Here is a 22,389-nt window from a genome sequence, read left to right on the forward strand (position 1 = left end):
CTCTGCCTGAGCCCTAGACTTATACAGTCAGTCCTGCAAAGTCTCACCATTAGTTTTGATTCCTCTTTTCTTTTCTTCCCCTTCCCCTACTCCTTCCCCTCCCCTCCCCCTTCCCTTTTCTTTTCTTTTGGGAACCCTACATCCAGTTATCTGCCTGTCCTATTGTTTCTATGTCCACTCAACTCTCTGTCTCTAATTTTTCTCTCTCTTTGTCACTCTGGGCACATAAGCACATCACACATTTAATCTTCCATCTTCCTGGACCACTCCACCCCCAGGTAGTCTTACTTCCTTCAGGTCTATGATAAGAGAATAATGTGCTTCCAAAAATGTGTGCAGTGCACCCTAATCCTCAGAAGCTGTGAATATGTTACCTGACATGTAGAAGGGACCTAATGGATGTGATTAAGGTTAAGGACCTTAAGATGACAGAGATAATTTTTGGATTATTTGGGTATGGCCAATGCAGTCCCATGAATCTTATACTTCAATGTGGAAGAGGAAGTTCCCTCTTGGCTCTGTGGGTTAAGAATCTGGCATCGTCACTGCTGTGGCTCTGGTTACAGCTGTGGTGCAGGTTTAATCCCAGGCCTAGGAACTTGCACATGCCACAGGCGTGGCCAAAAAAAAAGGAGAGGGGAGAGGAAGCAGAACAGTAGGTCAGAGATATGTGACATGAGAAAGACTTGATCTTCTTTTGCTGGTTTTGAAGATTGAGAAAGGGGATCCCGAGCCAAGGAATACAGGCACCTTCTAAAAGCTGGAAAATTAGCCGACAGCCAGAAAGAAAATGGGAACCACAGTCCTACAACCATACGGAAGCTGAAACCATTTCTCCTAGTGAACCACCAAAGGCAACCCAACCATGCCTGTACTTGATTTTAGCCCAGTTAGACTTGAAGTGGAGAAGCCAGTCATGTGCACTGGACTTCTGACCTATGGAACTGTGAGATAATAAATGGGTGCTGTGTTTATTATAGGAAGAATAGAAAACTAGTACAAGACCTCTGCTCAAATAGGCCTTTATCAGTAAGATCTTCCCTGACCAGCCCACATACTAGTTCTGTCCTCATTACCTGGATTTACTTTTCTCTATAGTACTTGTCCTCAGCTAATATGCATTGATTTGTGTGATTTTGTTTGTTCTTCTTCCATTAAAATATAAGTATGCTTTGTTAGAGATCTTTGTGTTTTTCACTGTTCTATCTTCAGTGACTAGAACTGAGGCTGGCACATGCTAGAATTAATCCTTATTGAGCAGATGATGAAGTTAGGCGTTTGTTTCCTATCCTTCTCCTTACAGGCCAGCTACACTCAGCTTCTTCCATCCTCTTAAAACTTCTGCCTCAGGGCCTTTGCACATGTTCTACCTATGATACTTGCCTCTCCTCTTTGCCTGCTTTTACTGTAGATCTATTCAGAAACAACAGTTTCTAAGAGAAAGCTCCCCTAATCCCTGAGAGCAAATCCTGTCCTCTCTGCTGCACTCAACTTTTTTAAAGTAAGCATTTTACATTGAGTATAGCTCAAATACTGTCTTATACTCTTCCTTTACAATAACATTGATAATACCTCATGTTACATATTGACTTTTCTTAATATCTTTCTTTCTAGGGTGTGTAAGTACCATAAGGGCTGGAACTATGAGTTTCCTCACCATTGTTTATAGTTACAGAATTATAGGGCTTAAAACTGTGGACTTTGAACCAGACTGTCTGGGTTTATGGATGGGCTCCTAGCTCTTGCCTTTAGGTTGTGTAACTTTCTCTGATTTGGTTTCCTCACATCTGGAGTGGGAATAATAACAGCACTACCTCATAAGTTCTGGTGTAGACTAAGTCAGTTAATTAATGAAAGTGAACACTGCATAGTACATAGTAAGCACTCAAAAATGGTAACTGCTGGAGTTCCTGTTGTGGCTCAGTGGTTAATGAATCTGTCTAGGAACCATGAGGTTGCGGGTTCGATCCCTGGCCTTGCTCAGTGGGTTAAGGATCCGGCGTTGCCGTGAGCTGTGGTGTAGGTCACAGATGCAGCTCGGATCCTGCGTTGGCGTAGGCTGGTGGCTGCAGCTCCGATTAGACCCCTAGCCTGGGAATCTCCATGTGCTGTGGGAGCGGCCCTAGAAAAGGCAAAAACACACACAAAAAAAAAAAGTAACTGCTGCTACTGCTACTGTTATTAACACAGAGTGTAGCAGAATGCTTGGCACACAGCAGATAATCAATGAATATCTGTGGAAATAAGTGAATTTCAGAAGAGCTTGATAGCTGTGTTTAAAAACGAATAATTATCATTACATTTACTCCAGTATAACTTTAGAAAGCAGAAATCTGATTAAACTTTCTCCTGATCATAACGATAATATATGCTCCAGTGAAAAATGTAGACTATAGAGCAAATGACAACAATTTGTAATCTCCCACTCAGACATCGTTTTGACCTGTTTGCTTTGTTACATTTTATGTGAATTTTATACAGTCAACAGCAGAGTATGGATAAAATATTTCGTACTGATTTTTCAATTAATATTATAATACAAATGCTTTCTCAAAACATTATTGTAGGTTCTTCTTGATTATTGCTCCCTAAAAAATTCCATTGGGGCGTATATTAAATAGCCAATAGGAATACATATGTTGAAAATCAGAGGGTGTGACTCTGTGTTACTTGATATGATTGTGCCATTTAGATGATCTGTTTAAGGGGAAGGTATGGAGATGGAGATGGAATTTCTCTTGACTGCCGAAAGGAGGACAGGCTAAGACTCCTTGGCTTAGGAGGTCTCCCACATGGGTGAAAGCTCTGGGGTAGGTGAGATGCTCCGTGTATCTCACTTGTGCCTGTAGTAGGGGGAATAAAGGAAGGAGCTGGGTCTGATTGGCTCCTCCAGGAGAGCTGTAGAAAACAAGATTGAATCAATGTTGGGGCAAATTCTGGAAGGTTTTGGAGGGAGGTGGAAGAGTTGCTCCTTTTCCCAAAAGTCAAGAGCTTGTGGTAGGAGATGCAATCTAAAACTAAGTAGGTTGAGAGAAGAATGATGGATGTTTTTGGTTCCTCTCTATGACAGACTATTTCAACCCCAAGTCCATTCCTTAAGCAGCCAGTGAAGAAGGCTGTTCTCAGGTGCCCATGAAAGTCCTTCTGTGCTTCCTGCTAGCATTTTTGTTGACTGCCTCATAGTTAGCAATTCTTCATCCATTGCAGAGCATCTTACAAAGCACCTAGACATTCATTATCCAACAAACTAATTCTGTAGACATCTTATTTTATTAATGAAGATACTGCAGCTCAAAGATATTTAGAGAAGTTTCCAGGTCACTAAATACTACAGATAAGATTTATTTATCTTTAGTCCTTCTTTCAAATCAGGTTGTAAAACAAAATAATAAAGCTCATGTGGTAACTGTCTTCCGGAATGCTTAATTATTTAACATAATATATGATTTATTGCCATAATAATTCAGGTAGGCAAAGAGCTATCAGCATTCACATTTTATGGAAAATATAAGTCAAAGTTATATGATATTGAAACTAATGAAAAACTGTGTTAACCAATCAATATGTATGACCTGATGTGTTTGAATGCATTTTTTCCCTCACCCTGAATTGATTGATTGGTTTTGTGTCATAGACACGGCTGATGAGGAAAAGAAAAATGAAGACTTTTCATAATCAAATAATCAGTCAGGAAGCTGCAGCTAAAATTAGTCAGTAGTAGGGTTTATACTGAAAACCTGTAATTCTATAAATATCAATAAACTCAAGAAAATATTTCCATTACAACCAAGGAGATTTGAAACTAAAATGTTTAGCAGAGATTATGTCATTTTTAGGATAGCTGAAAAGTACTACATATACATGAAAAAAATTTCAACACTACATGAACATGTACAAGGAAAACTAAAATGGGAAGCTCATCCTAGAACCAGAAGTTAGTTGACAAGTTACTAATTTATTTTAAGCACAGTCATTCTAAGTGATATATCTGCATCTCTGTTTCTTGTCATCTTAGAAAATCTCTATGTCCCTCCAGTTAGAAATATGAACTGAGTTCAATCAACTTCTGTATTTCACTCCCTTCTTCTCCCTTCCACTCCATTTTCGCCTGTATATGATTTTAATTTCATCACTAAAATTAACATTATAATTTTATATTTGTCACTTTGTAACGTGAACCACTTTCCTTCATCCACCAATTTTTAAGCAGCGTCCTTTGCCAGTTTTGTAAGATGAAAAGATTTGGGCCCATTTCCTTCCCCATTCATCTCCTTTTTTCTGCTCGTTATGCCTTTTTTTGTTTTGTTTTGTTTTTTTACACTGACCAAAAATATTTAGTCTGTTGGGTAAAAGTAATTGTCTTCTGTGTTGTGTAGATTGATTCTAAAAGTTGAGTACAATAAATAACGTTCCCAATATTGTAATTATATGTATGTGTGTACAGACATTTATTTATGTTTTCACTGTGTAATCAAGTTTTTGGAACTGTGAGGAAAGAAATGTAGCCTTATAAATTACGAAGCCTGTACTGTTCAGTGAACAATGTTTCGAGGGTTGCTTTAAATGGGCACTCTTATTCTCTAAACTGTTCCACATCATGTTACATTTATTATGCTTTATATTTGGAAGTGCACATTGTATGTGGTTTTGTTTAGCTGGTTTTCTTGAAATTCTTAAGCACTTTTTTTTTTTCTTCCTTGACAGAAAAGTGAATGCTTTGACGCTATCACTAAAACCGTATTAATTATAACAGGTCTTAATCATACATATTTTCTTCTTGAAAGCATTCTTCTTGGAACCCTTTGGCTTCTTATTTTAATTAGAATACTTTTTAGGCTGCATAGCTGGCATTTTAGGATTCCCCCCCCCATTTTATCTTTAGATTAAATCCACAGTTTCTTGGCTTCTTTTCTGAATTCTTAAAAAAAAAAAAAAAAAAACCAAGAAAACAACAACAAAAAACAACTTCAAAGAAAATTTCCCAAACATGTACACAGTACATAAAATTTCTTCCTCCTGCATATGTGACAAGAGCACTTTTCTGGTCTTCCTGGTGGAAGATTTGCCAGGATATGGAATTCTGGATTAAAGACCATTCACCATCAAACATCATTATTCACCACCAGAACAGGCATATGAAGCCAAAGATTTGAGCCTGGTTCTCTATGGACTTTTTTGGATTCTTTTGTCACTCTGTGTAATAAGCCACTTCACTGCCAACTGTAAACCCTTTTCTTTGTGGAGGAGAGCAGTTAGGCAGCTTGCGAGAAGGCTTTGAAGCCAGCGTGCTTCCTGCTAGAGAAGTTCTCAGCTTCTGAAAGTAGCAGCTGCCTTGTAAAGTTATCTTTCTGTGTATCATTTACTCCTTCCCTGGATCCAAGTCTTTGATGACAACAAAAACAATGGCTGGCTTTTTATATTACTGTATTTTTGAGTTCTTAAATTTTTCTTTTCTTTTTTTTTTTTTTTGGCTATGCCTGGGGCATGTGGAAGTTTCTAGGCCAGGGTTCGAACCCCCATCACAACAGCAACCAGAGCTACAGTCACTACATGACACCAGATCCTTAACCCACTGTGCCATGAGGGAACTCCTTGCGTTCTTCATTTTGATTTATCTTTCCATTGGCTGTTCTACATCTTTAATAATTTTTTTTTGGAAAGGATGTGTGAGTTATTTGTTTTCTGAGTTTGCTCACAACCAAGACTTCATTTTTGTTGCCTTTATATGTGAATAATAACTTGGATGATTATAAAATAATATTCCCCTAAAACTCTGAAGACATTGAATTGCTCTGCTTTTTGGAGGGGAGGCATTTAGTGTGGTGGAGAAGTTCGGGATCATCCTCATCTTTGTTCCTTCTTTTTTCCGTCAGTATATTGCCAGAGCTTTTTTTCTTCTTCTCTTTTTGTAATTTTTAAAAATCCAGAGTATTAGGTGGATTATTTTCCCTGGGAGACGGCAAACCCTTTTGCTCTTTCCAGCTTAGGAAACTTAGGTTGCTTTTGTCTTTGATTATTGCTCTGGCTTTAATTTTGTTTTTATTTTATTTTTTATTCTTTGAGCATGATTTTAGTCATTTAGTCCTTTTTGGCATCATGAATTTTTCTCTGCAAAGAAGAATCACATTAAAAAATATATGTACATACACATAAATTTAACCATGCCCACTCTATCCTCTAGTGGCAGTTATTTAGAGAATTGTTCTCTTTCCTTAAGCAGTGGTTTATTTGAAGCAATATATTTTCCTCTTAAATACATTAAATTTTTTTCTGAAATTTAGATGCTTTCAAAGATATTTTAAAAAATGTTATTGGAAGCTTCTCCACAACCAAAAATAGTATAAATAATAGTGCCTCTCAGTTTATCGATATGGCATCTTAATTAGAACAGAGGAAATTTGATTTAAGCATTCAGATTAGTAACAAATCAAAATTTTATGCTAGTTTTATTGAACTGTAAATTTACTTAGCATCAAATATAATAATATATCATTAGAGGCTCTCATCATCTTTGTTTAAAAAAAGAAACAACTCTGTGTAATGCAAATTAATGTCTTTGAAATCTTGGCCCTCAATGGGCACATAATAAATGACTGTTTTATTTTATTTTACTTTATTAAAAAAGTTTTTTTGTCCTTTTAGAGCTGCACCCACGGCCCATGGAGGTTCCCAGGCTAGGGGTCAAATCAGAGTTGTAGCTGCCAGCCTGTACCACAGCCACAGCAACGCCAGATCCCAGCTACGTCTGTGACCCACATCACAGCTCACGGCAATGCTGGATCCTTAACCCACTGAGTGAGGCCAGGTATTGAACCTGTGTCCTCATGGATGCCAGTCAGATTCATTTCCACTGAGCCATGACGGGAACTCCATAAATGACTGTTTTAGAGGTATAATTTTTTATAGTGGAATAACAACCTTTTATATTTTGTTTTTCTTGCTTAATTTCTATTCAAGGAGAATATGTCGATGTCTAGTCCAAAGTTAATGTTTGGTGCATCTCTCCGTATTACATATTTAATTTTTTCTTAAAAAAATAGGAAAAGTCCTATTTGACACTGATGGTGTATCTTCATATGTGTCTTAGATTCTTAGCATAATACTTCAGTAATCCAAACTACTAGGAAAACTGGACTTAAAAATTGATCGGTATAGGGAGTTCCCGTCGTGGCGCAGTGGTTAACGAATCCGACTAGGAATCATGAGGTTGCGGGTTTGATCCCTGGCCTTGCTCAGTGGGTTAACGATCCGGCATTGCCGTGAGCTGTGGTGTAGGTTGCAGATGCGACTCGGATCCCACGTTGCTGTGGCTCTGGCGTAGGCTGGCAGCTACAGCTCCGATTAGACCCCTAGCCTGGGAACCTCCATATGCCACGGGAGTGGCCCAAGAAATGGCAAAAAGACAAAAAAAAAAAAAAAATTTGATCAGTATATAGAATCCCCATCTGTATTTGGTAGGCACTTAAAAGTTATTTTTGGTGAGGAAAAACTTTTTTTTTGATTTGTTTGAAAGAGAATAACTTTGTTAAGGTATGAGCTTCTGTAAACAGATCATTCAACCTGGAATATGAGTTAAGTCCTTCTTTAGCATAAGTTTATTTTGTTTTTTAGATACATGCTTGAAAAAAAGTGGGTGTAAACCCAAATTTTTGAAGTATTTTATCGCTGACTTACATTAATTTCAGAGATATTACTGAAAAGGAAAAAAATCAGCTGTCACATGTAGTCAACACCACATTCACAGATTTAAATCTTCACTTTCAAGTGCTATTTCTTTTTCTTTTCAATTTGAATTCTAAGGACTTAATAATCTTCTTGAGACTGTGGCTGGAATTTAGTCACATGTACAATATAATTTCTGCTTTTTAAACAACTTAAAGGAAAGCTTTAATATGTTTATTTAGTCACATGAAACTTCCCTTGCTTTAAATAGAGGAATTTCTAGAAACCTCTGAGGGTAAGGGTGTTTGCAAGAGTGGAAGGCTAGAGAGTTAGGTCAGGTCTCTGTGTAATTTGATGTGAGGAAGTTGGAATGGAAGCTTATTCCACTATAAATACAGGTCAAAATATGCCCCATTAGTTCTCATTTTGTCATCAGATTATAGGATGACTAATAGCCAGTGTTGATCAGAATGGACCAGACATTCCATATCCTCTCGGTGGTAGGGTCATTCAGTCAGTACATTTGAGGGGGATGAATCTGGCAAAATGTTAGTCATTTATCCTGTGTATGTATGTGTATAAGTATATATACAGGAACAAAGATGATATATATCTCTCTAGGTAGATACAGTAATCATTTATATATAAATGTAAGTATACATGTAAATATATAAATATATTAAAATAGGTAGTGTAAAATACTGAATACCTTGATGTCTCCCTTAGCATCTTCTATTTTTCTTTTTCTTTTTCTTTTTCGACTGCCCCTGTGGCATATGGAAGTTCCTGGGCCAGGGAATGAATCTGAGCTGGAGCTGCAACCTACCCCACAGCTGCAGCAACGCCGGATCTGAACCCACTAGGCTGGGGATGAAACTCCCCAGAGACAACACCAGGTCATTAACCCACTGCACCGCAGTGGCAACTCTCTATTTTAGGATCTTAATTAAATAAAGTATGATAACAATCATACATGGCAGTACTATGTAGTCAGTAAAGAACAGAGTATGCCCAAAAGTACTGACTAACGAAGATGTCTGATATGTATTAAATCATTATTGTTTCTATCAACTTAGGAATTGAAGATTTCTTCAAATATATTTGTCTTTCTTCCCAACCCCTCTCCCCATCTCACCTTTACTGTGAAGACTCACCTTACTGCAAGATACATGCGTTTTAATGGTTGATGTTGTCCCATGGTTCACAGATGTGCTGTTGATTATTATTTTTCAAGTTTTTTCTCCTCTATTTTTAGACTGTTTCTATTGCTAAGGCATTAAATTCCCTTCTCTTTTTTCTGTAGTGTCTCACCTGCTATTAATCCCATCCAGTGCATTTTTTAAAAGCAACAGACATTTTTATTTTCCTCAGTAGGACCCAGGCCTGTTGACTAAATCTATTTGATATCTTCTAGTCAACCTTTCTTCTAGATTTTTAAACATAAGAATTTTCTTATAACAATTTTAATGCTTTTATCCACTAATTTTATCATCCATGTCATTTCTGGATTAGTTTGTATTGATGTTTTTTCTTTTCGTTATGAGTTGAATTTTCATGCTTATTTTTGATTAGATGTGAGAGTAGTACATGTTATCTTGTTGGGTGCAGAATATTTTCATGTTCCTCAATCTCAAGCTTCATTCTGGCCTTTGGTTAAGTTACTCAGAAAGCGTTTGCTCTCTTCAGGTCTCGCTTTAAGCTCTGTCACTATGGACTAAAAGAACTTTTGGTCTGCAGCTATTTTAGCTCCACTACTGAGACAAGACCTTCTGAGCTCTCTAACAAATGTTTCACAACTTATGAGATTTTCTACCCTGGCTTTTGGGAACAGGCACTGTGTCCGGGTGTGTGTGAGCTCTGAGCACCATTCTCTCGAGTCTCTCTTCCTGGCCTTGGGTTTCCCAAGTTCCCCAGTCCCTGTGCGGATAAGGATTCAGCTGAATGCTCAGGCAGACCTCTGCCAGGTTGCAAGAGTTCCCTCTGTATGCGGCTCACACCTCTCCAGAACTGCCCTGGGAACCACCATAGCTTACCTTCATTCTCCCCTCCCTGTCCCTAACTCAGGGAACCTCATGGCTCTGCCTGGTTGACCTTAGGGGTCACTCTGTTTCCCATCTAGTATTCATGTCCAATGTCTTGAGAGACATTTTTCCCACATATTTTGTCCTTTTTTTTTTTTTTTGCTTTTAAGGGTCATACCCACAGCAGCTAGAGGTTCCTAGACTAGGGGTCCAATCAGAGCTGTAGCTGCCAGCCACAGCCACAGCCACAGCTACACCAGATCCAAGCCATGTCTGCAACTTACACCATTAGCTCAGGGCGACGCTGGATCCTTAACTCACTGAGCAAGGCCAGGGATTGAACCGGAAACCTCATGGTTCCTAGTCGGATTCGTTTCCACTGTGCCACAATGCGAACTCCTTGTCCAGTTTTTTTCAGTTGTTTTAAGTGGCAGGTAAATCTGCTCCCTGTTTGTCCATCTTGGCCAGAAGTGGAAATCACCTGCTCTAGGCTTTATCTTAAATTTAAAAAACATATATACATATGTGTGTGTGTGTGTGTGTGTATGCATATATATGAATGAAAACAAATAGTCCTTGTCCACCCGCCCTCAATCTGAAATTCCAGAGCAGCCACATTCAACTCAGGTACACACTTTTTCTTGATATTTCCCTCTAGATTTTGTTCCTTCCCTTGCCTCTCTGCCCACACTGTCTAAAAGAGCACCCATGTCTGACTCTGTCTCATTACCCTGCTGCGTTCTTTACTGCACTTTCTGTTGCTTGACTTCATCATATTTATTTCATGTTAATGGTTGGCCTCCCTCACCAGAAGGGACATATGCTCCCTGATGCACATTCACTGCTGAAACCTTAGAGCTTAGGACAACTCCTGGGCACCTTGTCGTTCTGCAGGAAATATCTGTGAAATAACTAAACAAGTGAATGCCAGCTCCTGTGCTGCATGCTTTCCAAACCTTGTCCAGTGCTGCCCCCACCTTAAAGGTGGGTAACTACTGCTAGCAGTTAGCCAAGAAAGCAAAGAGGGGAAGGGCAGCAGTGACCACGTGTATCAGAAACTGCCCCCCACCCATGCCAAAAAAAAAATGTTTGCTGTGGCTAGGACTTCCAAAACTATATTGCATAAAAGTGGTGAGAGTGAACATCTTTGTCTTGTTCCTGATCGTAGAGGAAATGCTTTTAGCTTTTCACCGTAAAAGTGATGTTAGCTGTAGGTTTGTCATATATGGCTTTTATTATGTCGAAGTAGGTTCCCCTCCATGCCCTCTTTCTAGAGGAATTTTTCTTTTTAATCATAAATGGGTCTTGAATTTTGTCAGAAGCTTTATCTGCATCTATTGAGAGGATCGCATTTTTTTTTCCCCTTCAGTTTGTTAATGTGGTGTGTCACACTGATTGATTTGCAGATATTGAAGAATCCTTGCCTCCCTGGGATAAATCCCACTTGATCATGAGGTATAGTCCTTTTAGTGTATTGTTGGATTTGATTTGCTAGTATTTTGCTGAGAATTTTTGCATCTATACTTATCAATGATATTGGCCTCTCATTTTCTTTTTTGCTGTTGTGTCTTTGTCTGGTTTTGCTCTCAGGGTGATGGTGGCCTCATAGAATGAGATTGGGAGTATTCCTTCCTCTGCAATTTTTTGGAATAATTTCAGAAGAGTTGTTGTTAACGCTTCTTTCAATGGTTGATAGAATTCACCCGTGGAACCATCTAATTCTGGACTTGTGTTTGTTAGAAGTTTTTTAAATTTAGGAAAATAAGACTTACGAAATTGACTCCATTTCTCACTTCATATTGTCATGAAAATTCTGATTAAGCAATTTCCTTTCCAGGGTGTTTTCCCAGAATTTAAAAGAAAAAAGTCTTAACGCTAGTTTTTAAATGGCAGCATGAAAAAATTAGAATTAAATTTTATCACTTTTCTCTGTGTGTGTCTGTGTGTGTGTATGTACCCCTGCCCCCCAAAAGACTGTGAGAAGTAACTGTGGAATTTGGTAATGGAGCCATCTGGTCGATAGAGGAATGACATTCCACGAGGCAGCCGCTGTGTAATGTGTCTTATCCGTGGCCTTCAAGAGGGGGCACCTGAGGAGTGACCTAGTAGGCTGAACCTTCCTGAGTCTTCATCTTTCTCCTTCTTCTGTGGATTCCGCAGCAAGCGCGCCAATTAAAGCGGTGGTTTTTGTGATGAAGTCTCAAGTCACTGCCCTCAGAGCATAACTTCCTTTATTCCATGAAGCTCAGCAGATGGAAACTACTTTCCTTGCTCCCACATTGTCCTGATTTAAATCTGGGACCTGACACTAAAAAGGCGGCTCTGTATTCTATTAACCAAGCCCCCAAAGTGAGGCTGTGCTACTTTTGTTTGTATTTCTCAGGGTGCTTTCCTCATTGTATTCCTGGCTTTGAAGGGTCTTTGAAGAAGAAAAAATTTTCTTTAGCGAATTAGTCAATGGAATTTTTTTTTTCTAAAAATTTATGTGGGCGTTTGAAACATTTGCATCTGTTCTTAGAAGAAAATATTTTCACTAACTCACCAAAGAAAAGTGTTTTTAAGGGGGATTTCTTGGGGGGAAAAAAAAAAACAGTTGATTAAATTGGTGGACATTTACCACTTATTTCATAAAAGCAGGTTTCTTCAACTGAGTCTTGGAACAGAATGTTTTGTTTCTCATTTGAAGAAGTACAAACATACGAACACATTTTACGTTTGATGACATCATTTCTGGCTTTTCCAAAAAAAGTCATATTTACATATGAGGCAGGAATACAGAGCCATAGAGATCTATTTTCAAAATGAAGGTGTGCGATTAAGGAGTTCTTCTTAGGGTTAAAGGAAGCAGGCTTTTAACATGGTTTACTGTCATGTGACCTCAGAAGGGCTGGGCAACCAGGCTTCCCAAGTCATGGAACAATTCTCCTTCATCTTGGCAAGGACAGACTCTCGCTCGGCAAAACAGGAGTCAAAACTCTTGGAAGAAACAGAGCACCTTCTCTTCAGCTGCTGCCACGCAGCCTCCCCCTGCCCACCTACGCATTGTGTCCTCATGAGCATTTCACCATATTTCTCATCCCTTGTTCCCAGTCTTGACCCCCCGACCTAAGAATCAAGAAAGTGTCATGTTAGTGCCTACTAATTAGAGCACCCAGAGAGCCCTTCCATCTGGCCTTTCAACCTTCTGGAGGTGGGAGCACAAGCTGTCACTCGTATCATGCAGGGAAAATGAACCTTTACTACATTTTCCCTATTTTGCAAACAGCAGAATAAGCCCAGCTGAGACTGGAGATGAATATGCAGGTGAGGAAGAAATTAACCTAAAACGTACCACTGTTTGTCTGATTGTCTTAGAGGTGACACAGCGCTGCCATCATTGAAAAGCCCATAATAGAACACGATTTCTGCCACGCTGTCACTATAGCATCACGGTCTTATTTCACTGCCATCCTTTGCGTTTGGTGAAATAATTTTAAGCGAGGAATGTTCTCTGATTAAAAAGTTAAGGAGCATTTTAACACATTGAAGTTGCCACTGTTTTTAGACACGTTTGCAAGGATACTGCTGTTTATTAGCGTTTGGCTAGAGGGCTCATTAATCAGAGCTGTTGGGCCAGGGTCTCCTGAGCCTTCTGGGTTTTGGGGGATCAGCTACTGTAATTAAAGGGATGAAATATATCATGGTCACAAACTTACCTCATCAGACAATTGAGGGGTTTGACCTGGTGGGATTAATCTTTTTAATTTTTTCCTTAGGTGTTTAAGATAGAAGTGCTAATGAACGGAAGAAAACATTTTGTCGAAAAGAGGTACAGCGAATTCCATGCCCTGCACAAAAAGGTAACTTTTCCAACTCTTTTCTCTGTATGGCAGATAGAATTACATTAGGACTACATTCTGTGGTTCCTAAGAGCTTTAATAGTTCTTGGAACAGTATGATTGCTTTTATCATGAAGTAAATTTCCTTTTAAAATGGTTCAGTCCTTTCAAGGTGGGCTTTCTGTTAAGATTTTTTGCATAATTAGATGTGCAAGGCAGACTGTTTGTACAGTGCTGGGTACTGTAGTTTCAGAAAGAATAAGACCCAGCCTCTGATAAATCCATAAAATACAATTCATGTGCTTTTCAAAAAGGGGGGGGAAATGATCATTTTATAGGAATAAATATATTAAAATCAACTTAACACTTACATATACCTGAAAAGATAATACGCTTGTCACATGTGTTCAGGGACTGTTTGAAGGTTATGTAAAGAGGGCTTATAGCTTTCTTCTGATTCTGAAGGCCACTTTACAAGATTGGTGTTTCAGTTCTCAGATCCATTTCATTAAAAGTCTTTGATAAGAGAAACAAGAGTGCAAAAGGAATAGCTGAGTTTTTGGAGAAACGGTCAGTAAAGAATAGAAGAGAGAATTTTTTTATTTTCTACCAAAATGTAATGTGCCTGTGGCATACAGAAGTTCCTGGGCCAGAGGTTGAACCCATACCACAGCAGTGATGATGCCAGATCCTTAACCTGGTGAGCCACCAGGAAACTTCTGCAGTACAATTTCTTTTGTTACTTTGTTAGGTAAGAAGTTAGATGGTAAGATACTGAGTATGTTCAGAAAATCCGTTCTTTTAATTTCATTAAGCATCTTATGTTTTCTGGGAAATACCAGTGCATAAATGATATGATAGTATGCTCACTCTGTATTAAAGGCTCTTTAGCATTTTTTTAAAAAAATTAAATTTTCCCACTTGTTCATAGGCGAGCAGAGTATTGAGTAAAAAACTTTTAACAGGTTATATTGAGAAGTGAGTGAGTCTGTTTCCCTCTGTTTTCTTTTAAAGAGGAGCTGTCAGTTAACTGGACACTTTTCCATTAGAATGGAAAGTGATAATGGGTGATAATTAATATGATTAATTAATAATGATATTAAGGGATAATTTACATTGAATTTTCCAATTAAAACTGTGTTACATCCAGGTTTACTTCCATAAGAAGCAACACAGGTGAGCACTGTTTTAGGTTGAGTGCTGCCACCTAACTTTACAAGAACTGCTCCCCTGCCCCCGGCCCCTCACCTCCCCTACTGCCCAGGGATCTCAGAGGGAAACAAACTTGGGGGCTGGGTCTCACTTCCTTCTCAAAGAATTCTGGTTTTGTTTACTTGTTTTTCAAGAAAGCAGATTCTAGAGAGATGTCTGCTGGGTCCCTCATAAAACCAGTTCGCACAGTGAGAGTAAGACCAGAATTCTTCCCCCTGCCCAGCCTCTGGTGTCCAGAGCTTAGACCAGGGAGCCTGTCACATGCAAGCCTCCTTCCTAACCTGCCAGGTCTCCATGACCCCGACACAGCCCAGCTGTCCCTGCCAGATACTTGGGGGACCAACCCCACCCCAGGCACAGCTGGGTGACTGCCAATTAGGCCTGCCCAGAGCAAGAGGCAGCCCCTGCTGCCTAAGAGTGGAGAGATGGGTCACTCAACTCTCTGCTCTAATACAATTTATTTTCTGCTGCAGAGAAGGACCCTCTCCCCAGTGATTGTAGGCTCTTCTTAGATTCTCACAGTCAGAAAAAAATTCCCGGATTTTCTAGGACTCTTCTCTCAGTTTCCGCAGTTAGCTGTTCTTAAAATTATATTGTCAGGACTACTAGGGTTAAGAGAGTAGAAATTCTCAAATCTCTCAATTTTGCATTTTTTTGGCAACCTTGTCAAAACATCCTTGTAGGAACTTAGAGGAAAAAAATGACATCGTGGGTCAGAGTTTTAGTTGGGAGAAATTAAATCTTATTATAGAGCAGAAAGTGGCTGCTAGAAGTCTCCTTACTTTGTCCCATTTTAATTGTATTAGGTTTGGCAAAAATTAAGTTCAGATAAAGGCAGGGTATAAAAATAAATCTAAACCTATTATCTTGACTCTTAAGTTTTTGTGTTAGGAGGATTGAAATGGGCAAAAAAAAACTATTAATCAGAATACACAAGCTTTGCAGATTACTGCTGCCATGTTGTACAATTTTACCCTCTTATTAAAATTGTGGTACCCCAGTTTCTGTATTTGAATTTTGTGATATGCCTTAAACGTTCTATTTTTACATAAAAGAAGTTGTTGCGTTTAAATGTGGTTCAGTCTAGTCTCATTTAATTTTCTTGAATATTCAACTATTTCTATAGTGGTTGTAGTTTGCTCTGATGCCCAGTGTCCTGATTTCTCTCACACTTTACACTGTATTTTTCACTTGTTAAAAGCGTTTAGCCAGTGTCCCTGAGTTAATTGTAAAATAATACATGAACTATTAACAAACACTTAGCACCTTTAAAATGATAAATGCATGGCACACCTCCCTGTACCACAAACACACAAAAATGCCTCCTGGCTGACTGTCAGGCTCTTTCTTCTTGAGGCAGAAACTAAACCCACTACCCATTGGGCAGTTATCTGGTTGTCTGTACAAAGTTTTTATGATTATTAATACTCCCAAGCTTTTATAATTTTTGATATTCAAGTATGATAACACTATTCTAATCATCTGTACTTTTCTTAGGATTTCTTTTTAATTTTTGGAAAAATTCAGGAGTTGGCTTTTTCCCCTGCGTATGCTTTATTTTTCTTCCTCTCAAGTACGCTTAGTTTTTTAGATTATCATGTTTGGGGACAGGAGAAATAACTCATTATTACCCATGTATATTTCTACTGTGCTAATACAGTTGCTATTTTCCTTCTTTTCTTTTCTGGCATTTTATTTATTTACTTTTTTATTTTTTGCTTTTTAGGGCCCCCCACCCACTGCATATGGAGATTCCCAGGCTAGGGGTCGAACTGGAGCTACAGCTACCAGCCTACGCCATAGCCATAGCAACACCAGATCCTGGCCGCGTCTTTGACCTACACCACAGCTCATGGCAATGCCAGATCCTCAACCCACCGAGCATGGCCAGGGATTGAACCCTCAAACTTACGGTTCCTCATTGGATTCATTTCCACTGTGCCATGAAAGAAACTCCCTTTTCTTGCATTTTAAAAGGAAACAAATTCTGTGCTCACTGGGTTGCCTCATGCTGATAATGATGATGTAGAAGTTAAGAGTGGAAGCTCTGAGCTCAGCATGTTCCTGAGCCTGCCTTTACCTCTTAAATCTTTGGAGCAAGTTATGTGGTCTTTGCATGCCTCAGGTTCCCCATTTTTATTTTGGGAACAGCGAGAATGGGAAGTTCATGGGATTGTTTTATGCATCGCATGGTCAGCTTCTGATAACTGAGAGCCTTCATTCCATATAATTTTTATTTCTGTTTTCAAAACTGTTTCCTTTAAGCTAGATGACACACAAACCATTCTCTGTCAGAATATGGATACTGGTACAGCTCTAGGTATATATTGCCAAATTACTTGTTTTCCAAGAATGTTATAGCAGGTTTGTAATCCAACCAGCAAATGTGAAAGTATCTCATCAACTTTGACTATTACCCCCCTACTCCAAAAGATATTTATTTAGCAAGCTATGTATATTGTATATTGCCTTGTTTCTCCTTTTTTTTTTTTTTTTTTTTTTTGGCTGCCCTGTGGCATACAGAGTTCTCGGGCCAGGGATCACATCCCAGCTGCAGTTGTAACCTAAGCCACAGTTGTGACAATGCAAATCCTTAACCTACTGTGCCAGGCCGAGGATCGAACCTGCATCCCAACACTCCCAAGAGACTGCCAATCCCTCTTATGGGAACTCTTGCCTTACTTCTCTTTTAAATTGGTATTTCTTAAGTTTGTTCATAATTGTAGTTCCTCTCTTTGGAATTCTGCTTGGGTCTCAGTCAGTTTTGCTCATTATTTTGCATGGCCTATTAATAAAATTTTAGCCATTTGACGAAACTACTTTTCATCAAAGACTTTTTTTTTTAATTTTGGCTAAGGTATCCATTTTGATTTATAAAGGTTTCACATTTTTGTGATCTCAAATATGTCAGTTTTCACTCTTTCAGACTTTATGTAAGATTAGTTTTTCTCCCAGAGCTCTGAAAGTATTTGATTGCACTTTCTTTTAATTTTTTTCTAGATTGGTAATTTTTAGGGTGTGAACTTTGGATGACCTGAATCCAAACAGTGTTTATTAAAGTGCAGATTCCTGGGTACCACCAGGCTTGCTGATTCAGGATCTTTGTGATGGAGCCCTGTAATCTACATGTTAAACCAGCATCTCAGGTGATCTTAACTCCTGTTGAAGCTTGAGAATGCCTATTGTGTCATTATAATTTTAAAGGCATCTCTTAAACACAACTCTCCTCACCTTCTCCACCCCCCACCCCCATCACACACACTGAAGCCACAAGTTTTGCTACCTTGGAAGTGTTTCCTGCCTGTCTCTTATCTTTCATTTCCAGTGTATCAGCAAGCCTTTTCATTCTTTCAAACTTCTCTAATATGCAAAACTTCTGCCGTCTGAGTCCATAGTCTTGCTATTTCATCTAAGTATTTCCTTAACTTTTATGATCTTTGTCTTCTTATTCATTTTCTGGTGCAGACAGTTTTCTTTTTTTTTTTTTTTTTTATTTTCCCACTGTACAGCAAGGGGGTCAGGTTATCCTTACATGTATACATTACAATTATATTTTTCCCCCACCCTTTCTTCTGTTGCAACATGAGTATCTAGACAAAGTTCTCAATGCTATTCAGCAGGATCTCCTTGTAAATCTATTCTAAGTTGTGTCTGATAAGCCCAAGCTCCCGAGCAGACAGTTTTCTTAGAGCACTATTTTCATCTACATTTTTTGGGTCTGTCTTGTCTACCGGATCATAGCCATGGACTCTCAAGAACAATCGCCTTAAATTGTGCGTTAGTTTTCTGTTGTGACACAGTATCACACGTGTAGTGGCTTAAGACAACTCACATTTGTTACCTTCCTCTGCGTTCCTTCTAGGGGCTTTAGGAGAGAATCAGTTTCCTGGCCTTTTCTAGCTTATAGAGGTGGCCACTGTGCTGGCTCTTGGCCGCCTTCTGTCTTGAAAGCCAGCAGCCACATCACTCTAACATCTGCTCCCATCATCACATCTCCGGTTCTCACATCTCCTCTCTCTGACTTGAGCACTTTTGCGTCCTCCTTGGCATTGCCGTGGGGCTACCTGGATAATCCAGGATCCTTTTCCCATCTCAGGATACGTGATTTACTCACGCCTGTGAGGTAATGCTTTAACATATTTCAAGGATGAGGATGTGGACATTTTGGGAGGACTGTGATTCTGTCTACCACAAACCCTTTTGCAGGATGGCTTTATTTCTCACTGCTTCTCCTAAGAAATTGTTAGTAACAGCCAAGCCAGTCTTCCCTGTCACCCCAGTGTATGAAAAACACTGCCTCACTGTCTTTTCCATGCTCAGTGTCCTTCCTCCTGTGGGCTCATCTATTCAAACAAAACTAAAACATTTCAAGTTCTTCTTCCATGTGAGTTTCTTTTATTCCCAAATCTCTTTGTTCTGGAACCTTCTTTTCCATTTAGAGGAGAGATTTCTACTTAAAAACATCTAAGATACAATTAACTCTTAGATATCCCTAAGTTTTGCCGAATTAGAATATGCATTTTTATTTATTTATTTTAATATGATTTTTATTTTTCTGTTATAGTTGATTTAGTGTTCTGTCAATTTCTACTGTACAGCAAAGTGACCCAGTTATTCATTCTTTTTCTCACGTTATCCTCCATCACGTTCCATCACTAGTGACCAAATATAGTTCCCTGTGCTATGCAGTAGGATCTCATTGCTTTTCCACTCCAAATGCAATAGTCTGCATCTACTAACCCCAGACTCACAGTCCATCCCACTCCATCCTCCTCCCCCTTGGCAACCACAAATCTGTTCTCCAAGTCTCTGAGTTTCTTTTCTGTGGAAAGTTTCATTCCTGTCATATATTAGATTCCGAATATAAGTGATATTATATGGTTTTTGTCTTTCTCTTTCTGACTTACTTCACTTAGTAAGAGAGTCTCAAGTTCTATTCATGTGGCTGCAAATGGCATTATTTTGTTCTTTTTTATGGTTGAGTAGTATTCCACTGTGTATATATACCCCATCTTCTTAATTCATTCATCTGTCGATGGACATTTATGTTGTTTCCATGTCTTGGCTGTTGTTAGTAGTGCTGCAATGAACATACAAGTACATGTATCTTTTTCAATGAAAGTTTTGTCTGGATATATTCCAGACTGAAGTGGGATTGCTGGGTCATGTGGTAGTTCTATATTTAGTTTTCCGAAGTACCTCCATACTGTTTTCCACAGTGGTTGTACCAGTTTACATTCCCACCAACAGTGTAGGAGGGTTCCCTTATCTCCACACCCTCTCTAACATTTCTTATTTGTTGACTTATTAATGATGGCCATTCTGACTGGCATGAGATGGTACCTCATAGTAGTTTTGATTTGCATTTTCCTAATAATTAGTGATGCTGAGCATTTTTTCATGTGCCTGTTGGCCATCCATATGTCTTCTTTGGCGAAATGTCTTTTCAAATCTTCTGCCCATTTTTCAATTGGTTTTTTGGGTTTTTTGCTGTTGAGTTGTATATTTTAGAGATTAAACCCTTGTCAGTTTCATTATTTTCTCCCATTTCATAGGTTGTCTTTTTGTTTTTTGTTTTTTTTTTGTTGTTGTTGTTTGTTTGTTTGTTTGTTTTTTTTAGTGGTTTGCTTGACTGTGCAAGAGCTTGTGAGTAGAATATGCATTTTTAAAAACTAGGGACCATGTCCTTAGCTAGACATATCCTGGTGATCATTTTGAAATGTATAGAAATTTCAAGTCCCTGTGTGTGTGATATATCATCAGGAACTAACATAGTGTCATAAGTCAATCATACTTCAAAAACAAACAAACAAACTCATAGAAAAAGAGATTAGATTTGTGGTTACCAGTGGTGCGGGGTAGGGAGAGGTAGAATTGAATGAAGGTTTTAGTCAAGAGATAAAAACTTGCAGATATAAGATAAATAAGTACTCAGAATCTAATAAGGATGTAACATGCTAAATATAAACACTGCTGTATGTTATATATGAAAGAGAGTAAATCCTAACAGTTCTCATCACAAGGAAAAAAATTTTTTCTGTTTCTTTAATTTTGTGTCATGAGTTGAATGGTCACTAAACTTACTGTGGTAATCATTTCCTGATGTATGTAAGTGAAATCATTATGCTGTACACCTTAACCTGCACTAGAAGGAAAAAAATAAATAAAAGTAGGAACCACGTCATATGCTTTGTATCTTCTTCACTGTCTCTGAATGTTGGGCATATATTACGCATTAAATAAGTATTTGGCAATGGGCTGTGTGGAGAACAGTAGGTGTATGTATGAATAACTGGAGGAATAAGAATAGTTTGCCTTGTGAGGGTTAAATTCATTGAAAATCTAACCCCCTATTATCCTTGCCCCTGTTTGATGGCTCTGCTAGTACCAGGCAGGAAAACTCTACCATCACCCTGAAACCAATACAAATCCCCATCCTGTTCTCTTCTGGTTGCTCTTGTATCCTTAAAAAAAAAAAAGTCAGAGGATGCTCTTCTTATAGCTCAGGCCAAGGCTGTGACAGGGTAAGAGCTTTCTCCACGCACTTCCCAAAACATAAGCTGCATTCACTGCAGCTAAGGAACTCTCCCTGTCAGTGGACGTCCTTGAAAGCAACTTCACCTCCTAGGCTCACATCCCCAGTGTACAGAGGAAGACTTCGCTGCCTGGCAAACTGCTGAGTGCGGTTTGTGTGCCTCCCCAGCTGTTTCCTGTCAACACCAGCCAGCCTTTTAGTCAGCAAGCCTCCAGGAAATATGATGCTGGTTCATTCTTAAGTGAACAGTTTTTTTGTGTTGTTTTTGTTGTTGTTGTTGTTGTTGTTGTTTTTTTGCTCTTTAAGTCTGCACCAGCAGCTTATGGAAGTTCCCAGGCTAGGGGTCCAGTCGGAGCTGTAGCCACTGACCTACACCACAGCCACAGCAACGCAGGATCTGAGCTGCATCTGCAGCCTACACCACAGCTCACAGCAATGCCGGATCCTTAACCCATTAAGTGAAGCCAGGGATCTAACCCGCATCCTCATGGATTCTAGTCAGTTTTGTTTCTGCTGCACCACAATGGGAACTCTCCCTAAGTGAAGAGTTCTTGTTATGGCCTACTTTTGACTGGAGGAAAATATTTACTCTCGTATTTAAATTAAAGTCTACATTTCAGAAGAACCAAAAAACCTATCATTTGGGGTTAAACCGGAGGCATAGCACCTGGTGAAGTGTCTCCAGAGGGAACCCTGAGGGTGTAGGATGACAATATGGAGTCAAAGATGGGCTATTACCCAGGTGCCCACCACGGCTTTCCTGAACTTTTTCATCTTTTTTTTTTTTTTCCTTTTTCCTTTTTTCTTTTTATGGCTGCACCTGCAGCACATGGATGTTCCCAGGCTAGGGGTCAAATCAGAGCTACACCACAGCCACAGCAACGTGGGATCTGAGCTATGCCTGCAACCTACGCCATAGCTCATGGCAATGCCGGGTTCTTAACCCACTGAGCGAGGCCAGGGATCGAACCTGCATCCTCATGGATGCCAGTTGGGTTTGTGGAGCCACAATGGGGACTCCACATTTTATTTTCTGATCAATGTATCAAGACACTGGCACTCTTCTGCACATCCCAGGGAAACGTAACGATTTCTGTTTATTCTATGACAATGATGTTTAGTTCCCACAACGGGACCTCCT

At 39.1% G+C, this 22,389-nt stretch overlaps 1 protein-coding gene across 14 annotated transcripts in view; it reads left to right on the top strand.

Moving 5' to 3' along the window:
- Nucleotides 1-22,389, top strand: part of SNX24 (sorting nexin 24) — a 157,727-nt gene that overhangs the window by 64,965 nt on the left and 70,373 nt on the right. For 13 of the 14 annotated variants that reach the window (XR_014838643.1, XR_014838647.1, XR_014838646.1 and 10 more), the window contains exon 2: nucleotides 13,439-13,522. The exons of the other annotated variant lie outside the window; for it this stretch is intronic. Coding sequence is in view for 4 of the 13 variants with exons in the window: in XM_005652942.4 (XP_005652999.1) it covers nucleotides 13,439-13,522 (84 nt within the window). In the remaining 9 variants the exon portion in view is untranslated. The remainder of the gene's footprint in view (nucleotides 1-13,438; nucleotides 13,523-22,389) is intronic. 14 annotated transcript variants of the gene reach the window in all.

This window comes from Sus scrofa, chromosome 2, assembly GCF_054392235.1.
Source record: "Sus scrofa isolate SSC_HxYL_T2T_F1_AM1 chromosome 2, Sscrofa_HxYL_maternal_Yorkshire_Landrace_v2.0, whole genome shotgun sequence".
Classification (NCBI taxonomy): domain Eukaryota; kingdom Metazoa; phylum Chordata; class Mammalia; order Artiodactyla; family Suidae; genus Sus; species Sus scrofa.